Below are 26,397 nucleotides of genomic sequence, written 5' to 3'. Positions count from 1 at the left end.
CGATTGATTCATGCATGAATTAATAGAATATTCTGTGTATTTCGGCACGGAGTAATCCTAATATTACCATGGCAACAGAGCCGAGGCTGCTGCCGGCGGCAGCACAACAGTAAACAAGATAAGGTGTGTGTGTTGCGTGACGAGGCATCTCCGTCTCATCAGTGAGATAAGAGGTGCAGGTTGAACCAGCAGCCAATCAGATCACAATCACTCCTCGGATGGTGATTGGAAATCGACGAGGAGTTCAGACGGCAAAGTTCGACTGGAAATTCAGATTTTTTTGGAAAGTCAACTTTCAATCGATGTTTGTTCTTTCACCGCTCAAAGATTTAATATCGTTTCATCCTGAACACAAAAAACTGTAACTGCTGTCAAATTTACGTCTTAAAGCACAGGGTCGGTACGGGCCTGGAAATCCTTGAAAACACTTTAGTGTGTGTTTCCAAGGTTTGGAAAGTGCTTGGATGTAGAATAAAGGTCTTGGAATGTGTGTTGTATGTGATGACATCTATGATAGAACAGAGAAAAGAAGATCTCCATATCTGAGGGACTGAAAACAGCATTTCCTGACATTTCTTTATGAAAAATGACTTTTGATGATGAACAGATGATGAAAATAGTTGGTGATTATATTTCTGTGGATCTGTTAGTGGAATTAGTTTTCCTTTCATTTGTGGTCGTTCTGTAAAAAGCTGTCTCCAAACATCATGTTGGTTGTTTAGAGGACAATAACATCTCATTTAATGTGATGAACAAGTGACAGAATAACTAGACTGAATACTGACCATTGGATTGATACAAAGATGGAGTTTACCACAGCTGGAAGGGGCTGGAAAAGCATGGAAATGCACCTGGAAGTGCTTGGAAGTGCTTGAATGTGACTGTGGAGAAGGTGTAGGAAGCCTGTTAAGCTGAAGATCGTGTTTAAATTCGTTTTTTATCTCATTGGCCCCAAAAAACGAAACGTGGTCTGAAAGCGTCTCTAAAAGACGGAGAGGAAATAGAGAAACTGGAAGAATAAATCTGGTTTGGAGTAAAGCACTGTGACTGATAAAAGTTTATTAGGAGTCCTTTTGTGGAGTTCTTTCTCTCAGCCCCCCCTCCCCCCCTCCACGCCCGGCTCTAAATGCTTCTTGGCAGGCCGTAAAGGCCTCGGAGGCAGCGTTACAGCCATGTGACAGTAAACCCTCCACAGAGAGCAACACTAATGGATTCTCCCGGCGAGGTGGCCCATCCCGCCATTCACACGCCGAGCCCCTTTTCTCTTTTAACCCCTCGCTGCGAAGGAATGCCTCGCACCTCCAGCCGCGCTTTTATACCCACAAGAACCATCGCTGGACGCTTATTTACATCCACATTTGCATTTCGAGGCGGTTTACAATGAGAGCCGAGCGCTACGTAGAAACGACGGGCGGGAAGGAAGTGAGACGCACGCCGGTCGGATGTTTGAGAGATAAATACCAGACTCATCTCAATCACGCTGGATTTCATAGCTGCAGCTTATAGATATGAAGACCTGGTGGAGGGACCCCCAAGGCCTATAGAGACCTGGTGGAGGGACCCCCAAGGCCTATAGAGACCCGGTGGAGGGACCCCCAAGGCCTATAGAGACCCGGTGGAGGGACCCCCAAGGCGTATAGAGACCCGGTGGAGGGCTCTTAAAAACTGTTGTGTTGAATTAATGATGTCTTCGTATCGGAGAGGAATAATAATAATAATAGTTATTTATGTGTATTTGGGACGTTGACAGTTAACAGACGTGATTATTGGTTTCATTGTGACAATCATAACTGGGATTTAGAACAGGGTTTCTCTGCTGTACGTTGTTTATAATAATAATGATGGCTGTGAGTTTATCCCAGAAAACCACAAATACATTTTTAGAACGTCTCTTTTTTTTACTAAATCCCCATATGAAGGATTTGTCATTAAATGTGCCCTTTTGTTGGAACCTTTTATCCAAAGCGCCTTACAGGGACGCTGAGTGCATACGTGGTCAGTAATGGTTACCATGGTAACGTCATGGCCTTCGTCACATGATCTAACCTGAGAGGAAAATAATAAAACCAACAACAATAACTGTATGTTTGGCATCTAAATCCCCATTTACATCGGATGTTGCTACGCTTGTTAGCTTAAGCTTTAGCTTGAAGTGTGATGTCACTCAATACATGACTTGCTAACGTGTTAGCACAACGTCTGTCATCGCCCACTGTAGCGTATGCTTATTCGTTAGTGACGAGTGCCATGACTCAGCAGTCTGCTAAACTGAATGATGATGTTTTAGCATCGAGTACGTCAATGCTAGCACAAAGGCTAAGGGTGCTAGCTTAGAGGAAGTGAGCAACAGGTTTAGCATCAAACACATTCATGCTAGCATCAAGTGTTAGCCTAGCGTGTATCGTAGTCTCAAGACCTCCTCTCCCGGAGGAATGTTAACACTTTCACCAAAGTTACAGACGGCAGCTTTAACACGTTTTCTGTTTCCCGCCGTGATGTCACTGTGATGTCACTGTGACGGGGCGGCGTCTGCTAGCGTGGACGGGCTGCACTGACCTACATACAGCTGAATGTTAGAGTCGCAGTCAGGCTTATATGGCAGCTCACGGCGGATGGAGGCGTGTTAGCTGAGGACACACACACACACACACACACACACACACACACACACACACACACTCACACACACACACACGTATACACACACACACACACACATATACACTCACACACACTCACACACACACACCATGTATGGCGTTCACTCGGAGACACGTGACGTGACGAAACGAGTCACACACATACACACACACACACACACAAATACACACACACACACATATACACAAATTCACGCACACGAAGAAGAAACAGGAAGACACCTGTAAAAATACACACACACACAGCGACTACCTCATGCATGTTTTATTGACCTGACTCGCTCTCTTTCTACTCCTCCTCTTGTCTCGCCTTCTCATCCCTCCTTCTCTCTCTTCTTCTGTTCTCAATCCTCTCCTTTGTTTCTCCTCCATCTCTCCCTCCTTCACCATCATTGACCTCTCCTTCGCTGATCAGAGAATACTACTTCCTCTCCTCCTTCCTCCGTTTGTCTACTTTTCCTCCTTCCTCCTTGTGTCTTCTTCCTCTCCTCCTTCCTCATTTTGTCTACTTCCTCCTTTTGTCTGCTTCCTCATTTTGTCTCCCTTTCCATGTTCCTTTCATCCTCTCCTCTTCCTATAACTTTCCTCCTCTACTCCTCCCACTTCCCCTCCTCCTCCTCTTCCTCTCCATCCCTTGACACCTCGTGACCTCCTCTCTCGACCTCTTCATCATTTTCTCCTCCTCTCTCTTGTCTCCTCCTCTACCTCCACCTACATCCTTTTCCTCTATCATTGCTAAACACTCCTCCTCCCCTGCCACCTCCTCGCCTCTTGTCTCCTCCTCATGTTTCTCCACCCACCACCTGTTCCTCTCTTCTCCTCCTCCTCTGTGTGTGTGTTTTGTGTGTGTTACCTCCTCCACCTCTCCCCTCCTGACCTCTCCTCTCACTCTTCTTTCACTCCCTCCTGACCTCCCTCCTCCTCCTCACCTCCTCCTCCCCCCTCCTCTTCTCCTAATTAGCACCTGAGCATACAGGGCTGGTTAATATTCGGCGGCGAGGCGCTGCGACGGCAGAAGGGCACCTCGCCGTCTCTCCTGCGCTGCTGTTGCCATGGTAACGCCATGGAAATGAAGCTCCGCTCTCTGTCTCCATCTCTCTCTCTGTCTCTTTCCTAATTTTTTGGCCCACCTCCTCCCCCCCCTCCTCCCCTTTTCACTTTTTAATGAGTCACTGCATCCATTATGTCTGAGGATGGAAGCATGGCAGCCGAGTCACGGGGGGCAAAGCGGCGTCGCGCTCCAGGACGGAAAACTACACATTTTAAAAGGGCAAAAAAAAAGTTTTTATTTCTTTAGGATTTAAAAAAACACAACTGTGGAGCCCATTGTGAGGCGTTCCTCTGACAGATGTTTGATTGGTCGCTCCGTCCAAGGACGATGTTATTTATTTATCTGCAGTTTCACACAGGTGTGTGTGTGGGGGGGGGGGGGGTTCTGGCGGAGACCTTGGCCTTGATGAAGTTCTTTAAAGCGTCTAATTGTATTTCATTCATATTTCATGGTCGCGGCGTCCAGACGGTTTGCAGAGGGAGAATTGATAGTGTCCTGTGTGTGTGTGTGTGTGTGTGTGTGTGTGTGTGTGTGTGTGTGTGTGTGTGTGTGTGTGTGTGTGTGTGTGTGTGTGTGTGTGTGTGTGTGTGTGTGTGTGTGTGTGTGTGTGTGTGTGTGTGTGTGATTTTATTATCAGTATCTACTCATAAGATTTGCGGTCGCACACTCGTCAGGAATCAGACTTTTGCCTCCCCGCCTCCCGACTTTTATTTACTTAAATGTCGACAGAATCACAAATGAAATGAAAGTTAATATGAATTTTGGAGATAAAACGAGACGCAGGCTTAATAATAAAAACAATCCAACAGCAGAGATATAATGTCTCACGTAGGAAATGTGGCAAGAAGTTATTGAGCGTGATCAGAAAGATCGTCTATAAAATGCCCACAATGAAGCCTTAATGGTCTGAACCAGTCCAAGTATAATAATCATGATATATTAATCATAATAATAATAATAATATTTAAATCAAAACAAATAAGAATCGGAGAAGATGCAACCAGAGAATTTATGGGAAGATGACTCAAACAATATTCCGAGAGAAAGAGTCCCAAATTTGCCACTTTATAAATATAAATATCCGATATAAACACGTTGCTTGATCCTGCTAACACCGGATGTTTACTGTTGCTATGGTAACAAGTAATGCATGTTAGCCCAACAGCACAATCAATTAACACCCATAAGATGCCAGTTTGTCCTCATATTAATAAAACTAACAATAAGCATCAACATCATCACCCTAAGGACCGTAACGAGGTGATGTCACACGTTGGATTCATTAAAACATAAACGTACATTCATGGGACGTTAGCTAGCATAAATGCTGGTTGTTAGCTTCGGAATAAACTTTTTTTCTCCGAATATTGCCCCCCTCTCTCGGCTCCGTTTTTATTTATTTACTTTTTTCCCATGCCGTTGTATGTTTCATCTTTAATATGAAGTATTTGTGTTCACGTATAAAAGCTGGTGTTGCCTTTTTAAAAGCTGTTAAATACGACGTTCTAAAGGATCGACCAATAATATGTATTTATTTTTTTGATGACAATCGGAGCAGCGAGCTGATGGAGGTGAACGTGAACAGACGTGACAGATTGACTGATGTCGTTCATATTCAGCTCTGCAGACTTGACCTTCAGCTACTTGCAGATAAGCGAGTTTGGCCGAAGTCGACGCACATCGGCGAGTGGCGCTCCGGTTCTCCAGCCAATCAGCCGAGACCTGAACGCCTCTCTCAAGGTCAGGACGCTCGAATCGCTTTGTTCGCATCGCTGCATCAAATCCGTCATTTTGCTCGTCTGCCGTTTAACACATCATCTCGTGCTCAAAGTGCCGTTTGGCCATCGGTCCGTGGTTCCCAACGCGGGGCCCAGCAGGGTCCTCAGAGGGCTTCCAGAGGGTCCTCAGGCAACAAGAACAGCTTCTTCACTAAAGAGATTAAATCCAGTCCAGGAGCCGCCATGCCAAAGTGTTCTGGATCGATATCTACAAATCTTATCTCAGGGTCTCACTGCAATATTCATATTTTATTTGAAAATGATTTTATTTCCAGGATAAACACTTTACTGTTTTCAAGTCGCTCCTCAGGCAAAGTTTGACACCGTGGGGTTGCCAGGTTTTAAGAAAATTGGCAACCGCTGGTAACATATAAAAGGAAAAGGTCAGCAAAACAAGCACACCGTTAACCTGTGAATGACCTGAACACGCCCAGGACCTGAACAGAGGTCTCCTGAGTGAAAGTCCTGAGTTTGTTAAGTGGACTTTCTCACTTGTTGTCTTTTCTTCTCTCGTTATCGTACCATGTAACCTTAATAACGTTCACACCAGAAATATTCAAACGTATCCGAGGTTTCACGTAGATTTCTTCCGGAACATGTAAAGTCTGTCTTCAGGGCATCGGCAGACAAATAGAGAAAAGAAACATTTTGATGTCACTGCTTTTACATTTTTCATAAATCTTGACATTTTGTCTTCAAGGAAAATGTGTTGTAATAAAAGGTTTTCTCCACTGTGAGGGATGTTTTTCTGATCAAATATCATCGCGTTATCAATATCAAGGTGCTTGTGATGTCGTCGGTATCACCCAGACCTGATAGAGGACCCCGGTGGGACGGATTACCCCCCGTGGTCTAACAGGGCCGGCCTGAGGTAACCTGAGGTGGAAGGCGTGACGTCCTTTCTGTAGGTTTGTGGAACGCTTATATAACAGCAGTGAGATCTGGATCTCTATAAGCTGAAGAGGAAGCGGCTGGAAATAGCCCGGTGCTCTGAGAAGAGCTGGGTCATACTACCAGCTGTGTTAATGATGCATTAGCACCACGAGGTGCCTACACAAAGGCATCCTTTGATCAATCATTCAGCATCCACACACACTTATATCAACACACACACACACACACGGAGCTGTGCTGCATGAGGACCCGAGGACCGGTGGAGGGGGGTCAAGGGGACTCCAAAAACCAGGACACTGTTACTTTCCATATGACACCGTCTCGTAAGCTCCCGTTACCCAGGAGGCCGTGCGGTGAAAGCAGTAGGGTCTCGTGTCTTGCTCAAGGGCACCATCAGCAAAGTCAGGGGCCCTTCGTGAAGGCCCTTCAGGTGTTTCAGGGTCTGTGGTCTCCACGTTAAACACCCTTTTATTGTGGTGGGAAACTACTTTTGTTATCAACGTCATTCGGTGCATTTTATTGTGAAACAGGAAGTGTTGTCACCCCTTTCAGACCCTTTTGATCTGTACGACAGCGTATTAGGTTGGGCTAAGATGCTAGTGGTAGCTTTCACTTGTCATAACCGATATACAAACAAGTTGCTTGGTTCCGCTATCACTGGATCTTTGCCGTTGCTATGACAACAAGTGAAAGCTACCGCTAGCATCTTAGCCCAACCGCCCCGATCAATAAACACCCATAAGATGACAGTTTGTCCTCATATGAATAAAAGCAACAATAAGCATCAACATCATCACCCTAGGGACCTTAACGAGGCGTTGTCACACGTAGAAACATAAACGTACATTCATGAGAAGTTAGCTAGCATAAATAATTAATCCTTAATAAACTCGCAAATTTGTAAAATTCTTTCTCTGAATATTGCCCATTGGATGTTCGAGACATTGGAGCACCTGAGAGAATGTTGATGACCAACAATAAGTTTAGCAACTTTGTAAAAAAGTCTCGATAGAGCAGACACACACTCACTCACGCACTCAAACAGTTGGACACATCATCTCCTGGCGGTTACATTTCATCAAAAACAAGGTTGTAGCAGCTGCAGGATGAGATTGTTATCAGGTTGAGAACAGATTTGACACTTCAGGGTAAAACCAGAACGTCGTTCTGGATCGTATCTGGAGCGTCGGTTGCAGGATGAGTTATGAGCTCTCCTCGTTCAGATCCCCGGTGGCGAGCGTCCCCTCCAGTTTGCCCTTGTTCCAGTAAAACGTCTTTAACCCCTCCTATTAGCACACTTGGCGCCTTCCGATCTTCTTTTCGTCCTCCTAATTTGTCATTTCATTTCCCAAGATATCTCCTCATTACCTTCTTTTTGGGGCTCCGGGTTTGTTTTATGGCTTCCTTGACACCCTTTCCTCCCCGGCGTGCCCTTGTTCGCCGCCACATGCATCTGAGCGGCCTACAGTCGGATAGATGGATGGATGCTGGGGGGGTCGGGTGGTGGTTTGCCCTTGATGGAGGAGAAAGTCTGATATGTGGTCCTGATCGGAGCCTCGGCTGGGCCGATCCACTCCAGTTACTCTGGTGTCACTTTCACTGGGGAGTCTTCGGTGTCCTGGTCTGGATTTGGACGATCTGGGGGGAAAAAGGTCTTGAATGTCACCTTTTGTCTCAAATTATCGGAGCCGGCCTTGAAAAATCAAGCCAGCGGAAAAAATAACAAAAAAAAAGAAGGCCGACTAATGTTTTTGTGCTCGGAGAGAAAAAAGACTCAATCTCTGTCTCTCTTTCAAAAAGAAAACCCTCTTCTTGCAATTTAGCAAATCGGTGTTGTCACGGCTGCAGATTTATTATTTCCTCCATAATTACGGAGCGCTGCCGCTGCTCCCAACAATCCCCTGTACACAAATACTGCTCAAGTAATTACAAGGCTGCATGGAGGCGAGCTGAGCCCAACAGAAATGGGACGCAGCCAAGCAGCATATGACTCCCATCGTGGTTGGCCGAGTCCTCCAGGCCGATCAGTGATGCAGCAAAACATGACTGTGGTGGGTTTCCTCCGTCGCTTCGGCCTGCAGCCGCCGTCCAGCCTTCTTCTTCCTGTCTCTACGCCTACACGCTTACTTTCCTTCTTCTTCCACCTCTTCCTATACATGAACCCTCTGCTGTCTCCTCTTCACCTCCTCCTACACTCCTCTCCTCTCCTTTCATCTCTCCTCTGGCAGCAGCTGGCAAAGTATTTTTAAGCAAACCGACACGGAGCGAAGCAGGAAAACGTGAAATCACATTATTGTTGAGATAACGTCGGCATTTGGATTATTTTATTACCTAGAAATCCAAGCCAGCAGCTCTTTTTGTTTTTTGCTGTCTTCATGAAAAAAATGGGACAATATTGGAGAAATAAATGCATAATAATAAAAATAAAACAGCAGCTCACAGGATGTTATATGAAAATAATCCTAATAGATAAATGTGTCCATTAAAAACTTGTATGCACAAACTTATATACACACATACTCTAAATATAAATCATGGGTGCCTGCTAGAAATGAGTAAATTATATAAATTAACGAGATATTTCATCGTGAATCCGACGCCTCAACTCCAGTTCCGAGGTTTTAACGTCCGTTTTTTATGTGTTGAAACTCTGTTTTGGGGCATAAAGTTTAAAAAGTAAAGTCACAGATTTGTTGTGGTGGTCTGGCGGACGCGGTCCTGGTTTTCGGTCTGGATAACGAGCTGCTGAAGCAATGCGGGCTGTAAACTGACCACAGTCAGCTGATGGTGTAATAGTGACTGAAACAAGCTGATTCACTGTTAAGTGACTCTTATTGCTTTGTTTTCATCCAATTAGTTACCAAAAACAACTAAATATTCCATTTACAATTCTACAAGACAAGAAAAGTCGACGTCCTCTATGATGTTTAGCATTTGGGCTTCGGCTCGTACAATTCTATATATATTTAGTCATTTTAATGCAAACTATGATGTTTTACTAAACCTAATGATGTAGTTTGTCGGGGTTTGCTTAGTAAAGGTCAAACGGGGTTTTTGGAGTTTGACCTTTACGAAGGAATTAAAGTGAGGAAGTGTCGAGTTTTTCTTTTTTTTTAACCGTCCCTGAACTTCATAGATCTGCATCCATACCTAAATCCATCCGGATCTGGTTTGACTGGCCCTGTTGGATCTGGTTTGATGGCCCCTCTTGGATCTGGTTTGACTGGCCCCTCTTGGATCTGGTTTGACTGGCCTCTCTTGGATCTGGTTTGACTGGCCCTGTTGGATCTGGTTTGACTGGCCTCTCTTGGATCTGGTTTGATGGCCCCTCTTGGGTCAGATTTGACTGGCCCCTCTTGGATCTGGTTTGATGGCCCCTCTTGGGTCAGATTTGACTGGCCCCTCTTGGATCTGGTTTGACTGGCCTCTCTTGGATCTGGTTTGACTGGCCCTGTTGGATCTGGTTTGCCTGGCCTCTCTTGGACCTGGTTTCGGGGTTGATGTCCGTACATGGTGGTCTTCGTTGACTGGTTGCCTCATTAGTTTGAAGTGTTGCTGTAAACAGCAATGTAAATGCATAAGATTTATAATAACGTAGATTAGTTCGGTCTCACTGCACACGGCGGCTCTCCAGACCGGACTCTGGATCCTGGTGGACCTGAATCTGTCTCCTGAGCCGGCGGAGGAGCTGATCAAGGCTGCGAGAGCATGAAATATGTCCAACATGAAGTGACACTGGGGACAAATAACAGCTTGCCCAATACTAATTAAGTGTTGAAATGCTCTCAGTTTTTCTGGCAAATGTGTTTCCCCCCCCGCCCCCTCCCCCCCCGCCCCCCCCCCTAAATGACTGGGACACCTTTTCAAAGCTTCAACTCTTCTGATGAAAAAGAAAAGAAGCACAAACCTCATTTTGTCATATTATTTTTGTGATATTTCTGTTAAAATGTGCGTTTGATTCGTCAGTCTGGGTTGTTTTTTTCCTGCCTCTTTAAACCCCGGTTGTCCCTCCTGTCCTCCATCTTTCCTCTCCTCCTTCCTCCTTTCTTTCTCTCCTCCTCGTCCTCCCTCTCTCTGTCTGCCAGGCCGTGGCCTACTTTAAACCTCTCCTGCTTTGTTCTCTTTCATCAAACTTTTCACTCTTCTCCTTTATCTCTCTGCTTCCGTCTCTCGCTCTCTCTTTAAAACCCTCCCCTCTTTTTACCTGTTTCTCCTCCTATGTATTGATACCTGCTCTCTCTCTCCTCCGTGTCCATGTGTCTCCACCTCGCTCGCCCTGCTTCCATTGTGTGGCTGATAGCTGTCAGGAGATCTCATCAGCGAGTCTCTCTTATTACATGATTACAGGCTAATTATCCTGTGAAGTTGTCTTTGCCCGAATCCATGAAATGCTTAATGTCTTTTTAATGGGCTTAGAGACTTTTCTCCTTCTTTGTCTTGGTGTTGCCGTTGGACTCTTCGCTTTATTGCGTTTGCTTCGGCCGGGAACAGCGTGTCCTGATTAAGTGGCACTTTGGATTTTCTGCTTTTATTTTTAACTCCTGGTGAAAGGCCGGCATCGGAGGATGAGCTGGACCTGATGATGAATCTGCGTTATTAGAAACACTTATTCGATATCCGTCTCATATGAGATCTCTGAGGTCTTCTGTACGTCGTAGCTTCGTTGTCCCTTTTACAACACGTCAAAAATCCCGCCGCTAGCTCCGTTTAGGCGTTCTAACGACGACGCTCGAGCAAAGAGGTTTTTCAAAATAAACTTCTTCACTGAAAATGTACAGTTTGGGCTCCTTAAATGCGTCTCGTTTGAAAATAAACGTAGATTTATCGGGTTTGTAGATTCGTTAGTTGAAAGAGTCGGGAGTGAGAATGTGTTTAAAAAGTATTTATCAAATACAGACCAGCTGCATGTGCAGATATTATGAAGGATTAAACAGCAATTCAAATGAATTACAAGGTTTTTTGAATGTTTGTTGTATTTGAGTTTTTTGTGGGGTCAGCGGTCTGAAACCCAAATATATTGAAATTACAAACAGTTTGATATAAAACTGATGATTCATGAGGACATCAGTGAGTCATCACGGCTGGAATGAATAAATGTTCTGCTTGATGAATGACTAATGCAATTTTGCAAGGTTATCTATTATAGCTAATTTTCTATCGATAGAATGATTAATTCAGTTCTGATGAAGCCGACAAGCTGAGTATGAACTAAAGGAATAGAGACATATAATAATAATGTCTAAGATTTTAATGTTTTACACCTGAGGGAATTATAATGACCAGCAATTATGAAAGATGATATTAATGCATTATTATCATTGTTAGTATTATGAAGATAGTGCTTATATATAATTCTAAGTGCTATGAGCAGATTATAAAGCTTTATTAGTATATTTGTAATGCTTGCGTTGTAGAAAGCTTTATCAACAGTCTTTTTTAGGAAACTGTGTTGCTTCTTTTGTCATAAATATTTCATGTTGTAGAGAAATCACTTCACGTTTTCAGGGGTTTTAAGTTTTACTGCTTCATATCCAACGTCCTGACTTTAAAGGAGCATTTGATCCAAAGTGTATAATAGTACATCGCTGCATATATTTCAGTACAAGCGACCCCAGCAGGAGAATGGAATCTCCGTTGATGTTGCCGTGTTTTATCCTCGCTGCTGTGTTGATCTCACATCTCTCAAATAAATAGAACCAAAAGCTCAGTTTGCCTGTTTACAAAAGTGCAAATTATCTATTTTCTACCCTCCTGTCATTGCCCATCATGCATTTTTCCTGTTCTTTGTCTTATCCTGGGTGAATGCAGCGCATCACTTCACACAAACAGTATCAACATGACTTCTCTCTGCATTTTTTTCCCTAACATGTATTTTTCTCTGCTTTTAGTCTCTTTCCCCCCCAAGTGGATGAACACAAACAATATTAACATGTCATTTTGCCGCTCTGTGTTTGTCTCTGCAGCTTGCCTGCTGACTGTGATGCCCTCCCATGACGCCCCGGTTGGTAGCTGACACTGCCAGTGAGCGGGAGACGCCACTGCACAACCGGTCCTGGGCCGGTGCCGTCAGCCGGTTCTCGCACACCTCCCTCTCACACACTGGAGACTCCAGCTCCGCCCGCCTACCAGTATCCACAAGCATCAGCTCCGATCCACCCCAGTAAGGCCCTTCCAGAAGCCGAAACACTGACGCCCTCAGCCAGCACCAGCAGCAGCAGCAGCCAAAAAACGCAGTATCGTCAACGCAATCAGCAACACCAGCACCACCATCACCACCACCAGCAGCAGCAACAACAACCATCATGTCCAGTCGTAGAAAGTCCTCCACCCCCTGCATGGTCCGGGTCGAACAGCAAGTTGACCCGGAGGAGGTGATGGACATGGAAACTTCGGCGGACAACAATGCAACAGAAAAAGAACAATGTGAATCATCTGAATCTGCCAAAAAGAGTCAAGACCCCCAGCAGGGTAATTCAGAGAATCCAGACCAGCAGACCTTTCCAAAACCAGTGGAAATCCAGAATCCTGAGCCATTAGAACAAGAGGAGCAGTCGGGTGAGAAAAACCAAGCCCCTGTCATTGAAGATGTAGACGCCACTGAGGAGAGGGACTCCGACCCGGCCTCCCACATAAAGCAGCCCAGAGGCTATGAGTGCAAATATTGCCCTTTTTCAACGCAGAACCTGAATGATTTCAAAGAGCACGTGGACTCCAGCCACCCCAACGTCATTCTCAATCCATTGTACCTCTGTGCCGTCTGCAACTTCAACACCAAGAAGTTCGACTCGCTCACAGGGCACAACGAGAGCCAGCACCCGGGCGAGACCAACTTTAAGTTCAAGAGGATAAAGAGGAACAATCAGACTATCTTAGAGCAGACAATCGAAGGCAAGGACAGTTCAGCTGAATGCAAAGTGACGGGTGAACAGGGTGACAGCAACGGCAGCGCCGTGTTTCCACCTTGCATATCAGCCACGGTGAAAACCCCGGACCTTGTCCAGTCGCTCTATCAAGGGAGCGAACTGAAAAGCCAGCGGGATGGCCTGATCCAGAAGAATCAAATCACAGCAGTGAACATCAATGGAACAGTCATCATCCCTGAACCCACCATCCTCCAAGGGCTCTCCCATGTCACCCCGATGCTCCAGCGGCCACCCAACATCAACTCTGTACCAAAAATAGCTGTTCCCTTGAACACCACCAAATATAACCCTTCTTTAGATGACAACTTGACGTTGATCACCTCCTTTAACAAGTTCCCTTACCCGACACATGCTGAGCTGTCGTGGCTGACAGCTGCCTCCAAGCACCCGGAAGACCAGATCAAGGTCTGGTTCACCACCCAGCGGCTTAAGCAAGGCATCACCTGGTCCCCAGAGGAGGTGGAGGAAGCTAGGAAGAAGATGTTCAATGGCTCCATCCCTCCTGCACACCACACATTCACCGTCCTGCCTACAAATACCGTCTCTCAGCCGTCAGTCAAATCCTCCCAGCAGCCCTTTGTCCACACTACAGTCGGGATAGCAAGTCATGTACGAACAACCGCATCCAATGGGTTAAGTGTAGTCGCCACTGCAAACTCTCCTGCTGGAGTTTCAGTTGGATCAAGCCTTGCCCTTAAACGATCCCTGCCAACATACCTGACAACGGTGTTCGGCCCAGAGTCCAAGCGGCCCATCATGGCAGTCGCCCCCCATTCTGGCGATGCTAAAGACAGGTGTCTCATGGCTCCTCCACCCCCTCCTCCTCCAAAAGACCGCCTCCCAATGGCTCCGCCTCCTGTTCCCATGGAGATGAAGAGACCTGTAGCAGTTTCTGTGGCCAACACGGAGATGAAGAGGCAATCCACTACTGTGCCTTTAATGCCACCACCATCATTGTCATCATCACCATCTTTGTTGTCCAAAGGGAAGATTCCCTCGACGTTAGGGAGTCCCAAAACAAAGCCGGTCGTGTCGCTGCCCTCCCTACTTTTTCCAGAATCTTTAACCAGGCCACTGATAGTTCCCCCACCTATCTTTGCCCCGCCATTTAAAAACACATTACTTTATGCTCTTAATTCGCCCATCGCTTCCAAAGAAAAGCACCCAAATGCTCACGCTTTGCCAGCCGCTGATCTGAAGCTGCCAAACTCCCCCCCACCTATTACCCCACACACACGGAGGCCGACCATTATCCAGTCCATCCGCGCTCCAGCTAAAGCGCCGACCCAGATTCCAGGGTTTCCTTCGGAGAGCAAGAAACTAAAAGAGCAGCAAGGAGTGGAGGTGAAAGTCAGCTACCCCAGAGGGGATAAGGTGCTCACTCCTCTGGCAGAGGCCAACGGGACATCTCGCATAGATGGCAAATGGTCCCACGATCAAACATATCTTGCTCGCAACAATGGGGTCCAACATTTTGATGGACCGCTAGCAGCGCTGAAACCAGACTTTCAGCAAAAGTCATCGGTGCTGACCCAATTTCCCTTGCTGGAGAGGATGAAAGGAAAGACGGCGGAACAGCTCAAGATCTTGGAGGAGAACTTCCTAAAGAACAGCTTTCCCACACTCAGCGACGTGGACAATCTGGCGGGCACCACCCGTCTGTCTCACCAGGAAATCGACAGTTGGTTTGTGGAGCGCCGTGCACTACGCGACAACCTGGAACAAACCCTTCTCAACTCCATGGGCACGAAGAGGATGGGCACCGGCGGCATCGCCAAGAAACGACTACATCAGCAGCAACAGCAACACCAAACTCTACAGCTGAATGGGATTCACAAAACAAGCACGGGTGTGGGCCATCTTAAAAGCCCTCTTCCACCCTCTTCCACCCTGCCCATCGTCGCCCCCTCAATCCCCAACCAGAACTCCTGCTCAGTGCCTCCAGACAGCCGACCCCTGGTGCTCCTCAAGGACGATTTTGCTCAAATGCGGTGGCCTTCCCCTGAGGAGTTCAGCCAACTGGAGGGTCGGACGGGACGCGCCGAACTCGCCCGCTGGTTCAACGACAGTCGGCTGCAGAGTGCCAGCCTGGAGCTGACAGAACTTTTTCAAAACAATGGCGTGAACGGTGGGCAGGGGCCGCCCATGTACTCGCCCAAAAACGTTCCCCCCAGCATCCTCCAGCGCTGTCAGGAAGGAGCCCTGACAAACAGCAGCAGCAGTAAGGTGTTGGAGGTGGAGTTGGGCTGGCTAATGGAGCAGCGTGCTAACAGCTTCAGCAGTCAACAGCAAGATGAGGTCCAACACCGGCTGGCTGGCAGGTACTTTATTCATATATTGAAAGTATTATATTTAGGTTTTTTGTTTAGATTTAGTGGTTTTGGTTAACTTATAAGTGATATTAGTGATCCTTGTCATCCATTAATTTACCCCTCCTATTCCCCCAGACATTTTCTGTTGTATGATGGTGTACCTATAAATTGATCTAATGCGAGCTGCTAAGCTAACATTAGCGATATGATATACAATGAAAATTCACAAACACGGCACAGAACATTGCAGCCATTCAATAGTGCATCTATGTACACAGTTTATTATCTTTCTTCTTTATTAGAGTTAATATTTGCCCATTTTCTGGGCAGAATTTCAAGGACAAACAAGGCTGCAGGTATTTGAACGATACATGTGATGTGGAGAGAGAAAACCTGTGAATGTGACTCGACTGACAGGCGCTGCTCTCGTCTGATTTCATGCAAACAGGGATGAGAGCGACTCATCACACATAAATGATGCACACAACCACGGAGAATAATGGAGATCCGTCTTCCTCAAACAGCCAAAACCTGTTTTTGTCGGTGGGCTCAGATTCCTGCCAATGCCACGCAATCTCACAGCAGTTTGTGAAATGGCCCCGAAATTGAAATCTACTGATTCGTGTACATGCGCACGCATTTAGCACATTTTTATGTCGCTCAGCACGACTTGAAAATATTGTTTTTCCTTTAGAAGTATCATTGAAGCGTCATTCATGCCTGTCACACTTTTCTCCACGTTTTTCAGAAAAGGCATTACGATGAAAAACTGACATTAGGTTTAGGCAACAAAATGAATGTCAGGTTTAGGCAACTAAACAGTGTTACAGTGGGGTTGACCAACGATGAAGCTCATCTGATAAAAAGTCTCAAGTTCAGTTGTTTCATCTAAATTGCCTGAGCGGCTTTTCCAGCGTGTCTAGCGTAGAACCTCGTCCGTCCTCAGAGCCCCAAGTTCGCAGCTTTCTACCCACGTAAATCTTCCAGGAAGGCTCTGCAACCAAAAAGCATTGTGCCTCGTCTCAGCGGGTTTGTGTTGTTGTTTTCCAGTCGCCACACTAACATTGTTTTCAGGACATTAACCCACAAATCGACGAGACTCTATTTAGTCTGCCTTCCCTTCCAGGGGCTTGGGAGATCTTTGGCTAAATAACGGAGCCATTAGGTTGGAAACCAATATCTCCACAATAATTTGGGCAAGAGTTTTATTCTTCCCATGAGTCAGCTCTGCGTTTGGAAAGCACCACACTGAACCTGCACCGACAGCACATTGAAATCCTTCTGGTTGGTGTTGGTTTTTATGAGCTGTGTACACAACAAAGGGCACCGGGATGGAGAGTCATCTTCACGGCTTATTTACAGTAAATTCAGTCAAATGTTGCTAAAGAACAGGCTCTGATCGGGCGGGGTCACCTCCTTATGAAAGTTAAACTAATGCAACCGTAGTATTTTGATCATCGATTAAAAAGCAGAAAATGCTATTTGGACAAAACATTTAAAGACGATCACTTTGGACTTTGAGAAACTGGGATTTTTCACTATTTTCTTACGTTTTATAGACCAAACGATTAATAAATGAATCTAGAAAATAAGCAGCAGTTTGATCAATAACGAGAATAATAGTTAAAAGTGATCTTTTTATTTCACAAATAAAAAATATTATTTGTAAAAGTTTGTCCCAGTTTTCATCCCGGCGTCTGACACGAGAATTATTAGTTTCTCCTCACTATAATTAAAAAATAATGTCACACTTATGACCCAGTTGTGTTTAATTTGATTGTGAGCCTCGTTCATTTAAATGTTGAGAAAGAAAGAAAAGATTGACAGCTCCCCTTGATTCTGAAAAAACAAATAGTTAAAAACAGATTTCACAAATGATTTGGCTGATTTATTTCTGTCACTTTCCTTTGTCTGCCAGAAGGAAACGTCTTCACTGCGTTTCTCAGAGAAACTGTGAAGTCAACAGTAATAAAATGTATACAAAATTAAGTGAAAATGTAAGTTAATGTTCTATATAGATATTATTTTAATTGGTAATTTCTCAGTTTGTAGAACATAGAGAATTCTCTTTGATATTTATATGAAGACAAAAAAAGTCAATGATATGATTGTCCTGACATTTCTTACCAAAATTATAACAATGTGTCTTTTTATGATGGAAAATTGCTCAAAAGGCCATCTGCTGTTTTAATTCAGCATTAATCTTGTACGCCGTTTCAGGACTAATCTACATTATGAAATAAATCATTTTAACGTCTTTCAATACAACAAGTTCAAACTCCGTTCTCTTCACATTTTCAGGGTGATGTGTTGGTCAATATTCACTTTTTACGTGCATCCTGTCTTTTCAAAATACATTTCACAGGAAGTTAGGTTTTTTGCGCTGGTTCGAATTCAAATTGAACTCGCAGTGTCACTTTAAGAAACAGCATCACTTCTTGCAAAACTTGACATTCATTCAAATTAAAGCTGAAAATGACAACATCATCAGCAAACAGGCAAATATAACATCTGTCTGTAGAGTTTCCTTGTGAACAAAGTTATGTTTGCGGTAATATTTTAATTTTGTCGGCATCCTCGAGGTCTAACAGACACGCTGATCCATCTGGATCCGAGTCTGGATCTGGATCTGGATCGGCGATGAACCTGTAACTGTCCGTTAACCCGCGGTCGTGTTCGACAGGCTGCGGCAGCAGAGTGCGGCCGAACTGAAGAATGGCGGCCAGAACGGGGGAGGGGCGCGGGAGATGTTCGGCGGCTGGCTGGAGGACGGACGTTCGCGGAGAGGACGGGATCTGCTCCTGGACCGGGACCGCAAGCTGACGGAGGACGCGTCTGGGAGGCTGACTGGATAAACGGTGAGAGAGCGCCTGTGATTGGTTGTTTTCTGTCAGCTGACCTTTGCTTCAGAGGTGCCTGATGTTTGTGTATATTTAACAGTCCTGAGATAAAGACCAATATGTTTTTATTAAACCTGAGACTGAACTACATTCTCTAATTATCTCTGAGTTTGCATGATTAATCCCTTATTGTTTAAAATGTCATAATGATTAATGACCTGCTTTTAAGTGATGCGTGAGAAACATTTACCAGTGCGACGGAAGGAGCCTCGTTTAGAAGTCTGTTTGTTCTCTGAGCTCTAATCAACAAATGTTTGCAATGCTGATTTTTAATTACATTTATGTTCTAAAACCCAGCTTTTTTTCATCGTATTGAGGGTTATGCAAAACACCCGCTCGTCCTCTTGACTATTTGTCTGATTCCACGTGAACGCAGCGTAATGACTGTTAGTAGTAAGTTAGTGTCTTTAAAACTGTCTGCACGGCCAAGTCGGCAGAGTGGAGTGATTTAAAGGGAGCGGGGCCCCGGCGTCTCCGCCCGTCCCCCCAGTCCGTCAGTGTGGAAGCCAACACCTCGATCCGGGGCAGCAAACAGAAACCAGTCCAGCCAGTCGGCGTCTGTGTGTGTAGCTGTGTGAGTTTTGGCTGCGGCTCCCGGCAACAAACACCAACTTCAGGGACATTTAGGGAGGCGGGGGGAGACAAAAAAAGCATTCATTGGAGGCCTAAAATAGCAGCAGACCCCCCGGTGTGGTAAAGTTTGAGAGATGAAAAGCTTCGCCCGGGGCCAAGTGTGACGACAGAGCCAGCAGCTTCTGTTCTGACAGAAGAGTGAGTTTCAACGCGCTCCAACCGGCTTTTCAAAATAGAATCTGTTCAAATGATTTCTCCAGACAAACAGCCGTAAACAACCGGAGACTCAACTCCTGACATCGCTGCTCTTGAAAGACTGTCGCCTGCTTTTTGTTGGGACGTCTTCAGCATCCGACACTTGACAGCCGAGATCGATAATCGATACGCAGCGCTCTGAGCGAGGATCGGCCCGGAACGTCTCAGGATGTTTATTCACTAGAATCCAGTTTATTTCACTTCAAATCAAAAGTGTTTTATTTGTTGAGGAGAATCTGAAAAAGTAAGATTAAAGATGCTTTGATACTGAGCTGATATGGTACATTGATTTATTCATATTGTAGAATTATTTCTTGGAGAATTACATTTATATACGATTTTCAGTGACATTTTGTTTTATTTTTTGTAAGACAGAACCTGGAACATTTAATCTCATGCATTAATAATGAGCCCTGATCCTTCAGCTCCTTGCTTTCAGGTATGAAAGATGAGATAAAATGTCCTTCAGCAGGCGTTCAGGCCTGTAAACAGCTGAACGCCCCTCGCAGTTTAAGCCAGAATAAACCACTTATGCTGCTTTGGAAAAACCAAATGCCTCCATCTAACATGTCACAGCTGGAGGACCCAGAATACAGTATTGATCTGTGATTTAATATCAATAACCAGATGAAAAGGATGCTGAAATAACTCCATCATGATGGTGATCAGTGCTGAGTCATGCTTTGTTAGGTCTGTCTGCAAGACCACAAGATAACTACTGTTAAAACGCTGGTTTTCTGAATGGAGTCTGGTTGATGGTGCTAGGCTACGCTAACATTGTAGCTGCTCCATCAACACTCCAAATACAGCAGAGACCTTGTTGTTTGGAGCAGCGACGGTGAAAGTGGTCGTTAACGGGAGAAACGCGACGTTCACGTTACAAAGTGATCTACTGGGAATGTGTCACTAGTAAAACACTGGGTCCTACATTTCCCATGATGCAGTGTTGGCCTGATAAACATCCACGTCTTTCTCCGTTATTTATTTTTTGACAAGGACTTTCTCGTAAAAAAAAAATAAAATGGTGTCTGAACCCAACCGTCCGTAACTGTGATGACATCACTGTGACCTCATCGAGGCTCCTTCAATGACACGAGCAAGTCGCTTTAGCCGGCGGAGAGCGAGAGAGCGAGGCGACCTGATCCGGTTTGGTGAGCAGGATGATGAATTAACATGAGCTGCTATCTCCCGCTCTGCCAGACGCTGCGTTCAGGTGCCAGCAATCACAGGGGGCCCAGTTGGGCTCCCAGTCAGCTGGGCTCCCAGTCAGTTTGGCTCCCCGACCACCAGCAGGTAGAACGCTGGAATCCACCGAACCAAGCCGCTCCAGTTCGGTCACACTCGAGCTCTCGGAGAGCCTCGGTGCGATGACGGGGGAAATGTAGCTTCTCTAATCAGGATGAAGCCTTAACGAACACACTGTCATCAAATGCAACTCACTGAGTTACACAGAGAGGGACTCTGATTGGTTAAAACCAAACTGAATTTACATTTAAATGTAAAGAATAAGGTGTAACATCATGAACAAATAGAACCCTCCATGTCGTATACTAATATGGTGGTTATCTCCTGTATTCATTCTGAATTTATTTCTGAGTATAATTCTGATACCTCTCCCTTGGGAACAGGTAAAAAAAAAAAATGTTTTCATGACTTCCTCAAATATTCAGTTTTCTTTTTTCCGATGCCGGTTTTCTTTGGCTCTCGTCAGTCCTGGACCAGGCGTGTTTGTTTTAAGCCTCTCCAGTGCCAGACGGGCGGGGTTTGTCAGGGTGACTTCAGTGATGCAGCTCTGATGTCACGGAGAATAAATCAAACATCAGCTTTTTCTCCCGAGCGTATCGTCGGCTCAGATTCCTGCCGCCGAGGTCTCCGGTTTTGTTTTGTGTGGAAATAATTAAATGAATGCAGAAATGTGTTCGGTATGTTTTTGTTTGTCTGTTTGTGTCAACCTGGCATCGCCACGGCAACCTCGTCTTTTGCCACGATGAAAAAGAATGGAGACAACATATTTCACTCAGGTTCTCTCAGATCTGCATTTTTCTCTTTGTGTTGAAACAAAAATGCATTTTGGAAATGTGCACATCGGATTTTTCTCCGACTTATATAAAAACTGTAGAGCTGCAGAAAAAATAAATCCCTCATCAGTTCTATCAAAAGTCACATTACAGGTTCAATAGAAGTGTTTTTAAAGGGCTCACATTAAGAACATATTATTCCATTCGGACTGTATAATAACTATTCTAATCTAATGAACATGTGTAAGAAGTGATGTGAAAGTGTGGGGAAGTAGAAACAAAATAACAATATTAAATATAAACATTGATAAATAGGAGGAAGTTAAAAGCAGTCTGCGTCTTCCATCATAACAAAAGGATCATTTCATATTCAGCTCTCATAACTGGAATTAAAGACTGTAAAAGTGATTCAAGCATTAAGCAAAACATTATCCCAATGAAATTTACATCCGCCCGATATCATTCTGTATTAATCATATCCTGAAATGGAAGATAAAAGAAAACAACCATATCTGTTGAGAATATTAAGAAAAACAGAACTGTAATCAATAATCAAGAGGTGGTGTGTGTGTGTGTGTGTGTGTGTGTGTGTGTGTGTGTGTGTGTGTGTGTGTGTGTGTGTGTGTGTGTGTGTGTGTGTGTGTGTGTGTGTGTGTGTGTCTAAACAGATGGATTAAAATGTAGGCTTGTTCTACTTCCTTACTATTAATAGGTTTTTCCTCTTTAGTTTTAGTTCAAATTTGGAACACAAAACAACAAAAGAGATAACTACGAATAGATGTAAAACTAACCCTAACCCTACGAAAAAGAGAAGCAAAATGAGCAAAAAGATGCAACGAATAGACGTAAGACACACTAAACACAAAATAACCCAAAAAAACCAACAACAAAAGATAATAAAACTACTAGAAAGAGATGCACGTCGTCAACGTAGAGATGCGCGGCGTCTACGTAGAGATGCGCGTCGTCTACGTAGAGATGCGCGTCGTCTACGTAGAGATGCGCGTCGTCTACGTAGAGATGCGCGTCGTCTACGTAGAGATGCGCGTCGTCTACGTAGAGATGCGCGTCGTCTACGTAGAGATGCGCGTCGTCTACGTAGAGATGCGCGTCGTCAACGTAGAGATGCGCGGCGTCTACGTAGAGATGCGCGTCGTCTACGTAGAGATGCGCGTCGTCAACGTAGAGATGCGCGTCGTCTACGTAGAGATGCGCGTCGTCTACGTAGAGATGCGCGTCGTCTACGTAGAGATGCGCGTCGTCTACGTAGAGATGCGCGTCGTCTACGTAGAGATGCGCGTCGTCTACGTAGAGATGCGCGGCGTCTACGTAGAGATGCGCGTCGTCTACGTAGATGCGCGTCGTCTACGTAGAGATGCGCGTCGTCTACGTAGAGATGCGCGTCGTCTACGTAGAGATGCGCGCCGTCTACGTAGAGATGCGCGTCGTCTACGTAGAGATGCGCGTCGTCTACGTAGAGATGCGCGTCGTCTACGTAGAGACCAATGTAAACTGATCTCCCACTCCTCAGCAGCTTCGTGTTTTTCTTTCTGTTCATCACAGAGTTGCTCTAAGCGGCCGCTGCCTTTCTCTCGTTTGAGGACACGCTCGTCTCGTTTGAATAAACTTTATGAGATTCGCCCGTGGACAAAAACCCAAGCGGCGGGTCAGTGTGTGCTCCAACGTCGTGGTTCGATTAATTAATCGTTTTCAGTTTGAGCCGGAAAAGCTGCAGAGAGGAAGATTAAAACGTGTGTGTGTGTGCATGATTTTTTTCTGATCTACACATTATGTGGGTCAGATTGGAGGGTCGGAGGTCACGGCGGCGAGACATTACTAATAAAGAGCGACGCTAGCGCCCAGATTACATCAAGGAGCTGCAACAACTGATGGAGCAAAAGCAAAATTCCTGCTGCGCAAATTGATACGATGTCTCCAGCTTGTCTTTATGTGTGTGTGTGTGTGTGTGTGTGTGTGTGTGCGTTAATGGTTTGTGTGTGTGCCATCCATTGTCCTGTCTCACTAATCACAGCAGCTCGGGGCTTCTTTAATCAGCAGAGCACTGCGGAGCATCCCATAATAACCAGCAGTCGTAGCTTATAGATGAAGGCTTAATTGCTGAAATGCTGCAGTGCTTCTCCCTCGCCGTCGCCGCTCTAATGTAACACAGAGGCAGCAGACGCTGGAAAGTTACCTGTTTCCAGGTAACCGCCATCTTAAAAAAAGAAGCAATAATAATTGTTTTTAATTGTTTCACCATCCGTTGTAATAAAAAGGAGGTTTTAAGGCTTTTTGTTCCAGTAAAACATATTTAATTTGCAGCCGTTTCAAATCTGAACGTTTATTTAACCGATTCAACACAGAATACATTCAATATTTTCATCCGACATCGTTTAAATAACTGCATCTAAAAACCAAACATTTGCTCTTTTGTCACAAAGATGACTTTATTGAAACGTTGCTGAAACGATGATTGACGTTGTTTTTCTTTTTCTTTGTCCAGATTCTCTCAGAAAAATGTTTGTATTTTTTAAACAGTGATTTCTTTTTTAATTGTTGGCTGATTCTGAACATTAACTTTCAATAAACAACCAGGCAGTTCTTCCACCTTTGATCTGTGATCATCATACTCACTTTAAGCATTTCCATATTTTTTATTGTTTTGTCCTCGTAAAATGCTCTTTTGACGTTTTTATCATTTGTATCGTTTGTAACAAATTGCCTTAAAACAGGCACTTTATCTGGAAAGACTAGACAAGAGTTGGTGTTTAGTTGTGAAAGGGGCTTTGACGGAAACAGGAAGTGTGTTGGATCAGTCGATTTCACCTTTGACCTGTGTATGGGCAGTTATTTATTATTATTATTATTCATTTATCTGTGACAAAACAAAGCTTTCCCCCTGAAAAATGTCCCCCGGTTGACGAGTTGATTTAAACAGCAAATCAGAGAACACAGGGAAAAAATTGAGGAATATGAAAACTAGCGTCCCGTCTCCGGTTGAATCCATCTGTGTATCCATTGTCCTGTTTGTGTAATCACAGCGCCGGCCTCGTTTAATCACTCCCACACAAAACACAACTTTAACACCGTTTTCCCCCTCGTACGGCGGATTAGGAGCGAGCGCCGGCCGGCCTGCCGTCCACCAGAAAGCTGTTATTTCACAACGTGTCCCAGTTCCCGGCAGCACCAGGCGGACGCAGACACCGGCTCCTGGCGCCGCGATTGCTTTTTTAATCCCCTTCTCTTTTGTTTTTGCTTTTTTTTGTTTCCTCTTATTATTTTTTTCACGATCTGAGTTCTTGTGAAACTGACATTTGTGCAGAAAAATATTTGACATGTGTCTCTGTCTCTCAGGTGCATCGCCGCCGCCGCCGCCGCTGCTGCTGCTGGAGACATACAGGTGGAAAGAAACGAGCTGGACGGAGAACCGAGCAACAAAAAGAAGATTTCTTTTCTTTTCTTTTTCTATTTTATATCTTGACCGTCGCATCCCAGCTCATTCACAACATCCTCCTCTGTCACGTCGGAAATAATCTCCTCCGCGTTCTCCACCCCCCCCCCCCCCTCCACTTCCACCCCTCCAAGACAAAAGCATGAGTTAAAACAAAGACGGCGAGGCTTTTATTTTATTTTGGCGAGGCGTAAACACGCTTCCAAATTGAAACCAGAAGAGTGCAAGGAGAAATTCAGGGTCATGATCTGTGAAGATAATTGAAACTGGCCTCCCTCACAGCAAAGCTCAAATTGGTGCTTTTCTTCTCATCTCCCACGGTAATGTAAGTTTCACAATAGAATTACAATACAAGAGCTGATCGAGTTCAGAGACAAGGCTCGGCTCTCAAATGCCACCAGAGACTCGAGTCCTCAGCAAGGAGACGGTTTCCAAAACGCAGGTGGAATTCCTTTAGTTCTTAAAATCCACCAAATTCCATTCAAAAGGATTATTTCAACCGTTGTACAAGTACATTCACACCAGCCTCGGCTCATCACCGGAGGCCTGGAGGTGTGGTACTGGCCCTTTAAGTGAGTTATTACGTGTCCCATTCCTCCCAGTAGTTCGTACTACTTTTACAACGTACACAGTTGAACTCCAAGACATGTAAATCAGTGGAGATTAACAGGAAGTGATCGTTTGGTAAACGTAAAAATGTAAGTTTTTGTACCATCAGAAATTACGTTTGCTCGTCAAAAAAAACAGGACTTTCACCCAGGAGACCGCTGTTGGTGTCCCGACTAGTTTTTGTTGCGTTTTTGTTAATTTCATAGTAATATGAAGTCAAAACATGATTTTTTACTAAAGCTAACTAAGTATTTTTGTTGCCTAAACTTAACCTAACCTATGTCGGAGCTTTTTCTGTTTTGTTCGTTAATGTTTAAAACTGCAGAACAAACTCATTTCCCAGGAAACGTAGCGAGTGTTTGGTTGAACGGAAACATCATTTTGAAGACGTGCTCGCTAACACAAGATCGTCATCGGTGAAGTTAACTTTTAAAAGAACATTTCATTATGAAATTATTAACCCAAATCACAACAAGAGACTCGACGACAAAAACCTTCCAAAAATGTTGGTAAAAACATTTTCAAGGATTTCTCATTTTTTAGAAGCTGTTTTATTTCTATTCACTGTTGCATTGTGGGACGATTGTGTCCTTGAGTGCCACACAAAACTGAGCAATTTAAAAAAAATTCAATGAGAATAAGTGAAATTCTGGAGAATTAGTAAAAAATAATGTGGTATGAAGCGTTTTACTTATTCCCCTTTTATTAACACTTCGACTGGAACAATGACCTCATCTTCTTTAAATGAAGTTACGTACATAAGTTAAATTTGTTAACTTGCGTACGTAATTAAAATTCGGTTTGACATGGGATGAGGAAGGCGGTCTCCCGGGTGAAAGTCCTGTGTTTGTTTTAACTTAACGTTACTGGAGTCCAGATAAACGTCCCTTTAAATGTAGGATTCGTTATTTATAACCCGTCCCTTTAAAAGATCCAATGTTCCCTTTACGTGGGAGTTTTATTGAAGATCATT

At 44.6% G+C, this 26,397-nt stretch overlaps 1 protein-coding gene across 1 annotated transcript in view; it reads left to right on the top strand.

Moving 5' to 3' along the window:
* Positions 1-25,921, top strand: part of LOC311028438 (zinc fingers and homeoboxes protein 2-like) — an 88,193-nt gene extending 62,272 nt beyond the window's left edge. The window contains exons 3-5 of the mRNA XM_084033008.1: positions 12,347-15,627; positions 18,302-18,476; positions 24,719-25,921. Of these exons, the coding sequence (XP_083889134.1) occupies positions 12,686-15,627; positions 18,302-18,473 (3,114 nt within the window). The 5' untranslated portion in view covers positions 12,347-12,685 and the 3' untranslated portion in view covers positions 18,474-18,476; positions 24,719-25,921. The remainder of the gene's footprint in view (positions 1-12,346; positions 15,628-18,301; positions 18,477-24,718) is intronic.
* Positions 25,922-26,397: the final 476 nt, after the last annotated feature.

Source organism: Eutrigla gurnardus (genome assembly GCF_963514095.1).
Source record: "Eutrigla gurnardus genome assembly, chromosome: 17".
NCBI lineage: Eukaryota > Metazoa > Chordata > Actinopteri > Perciformes > Triglidae > Eutrigla > Eutrigla gurnardus.
Note: the sequence above shows the minus strand (reverse complement) of the source record. Positions and strands in the feature narration are given on the sequence as shown.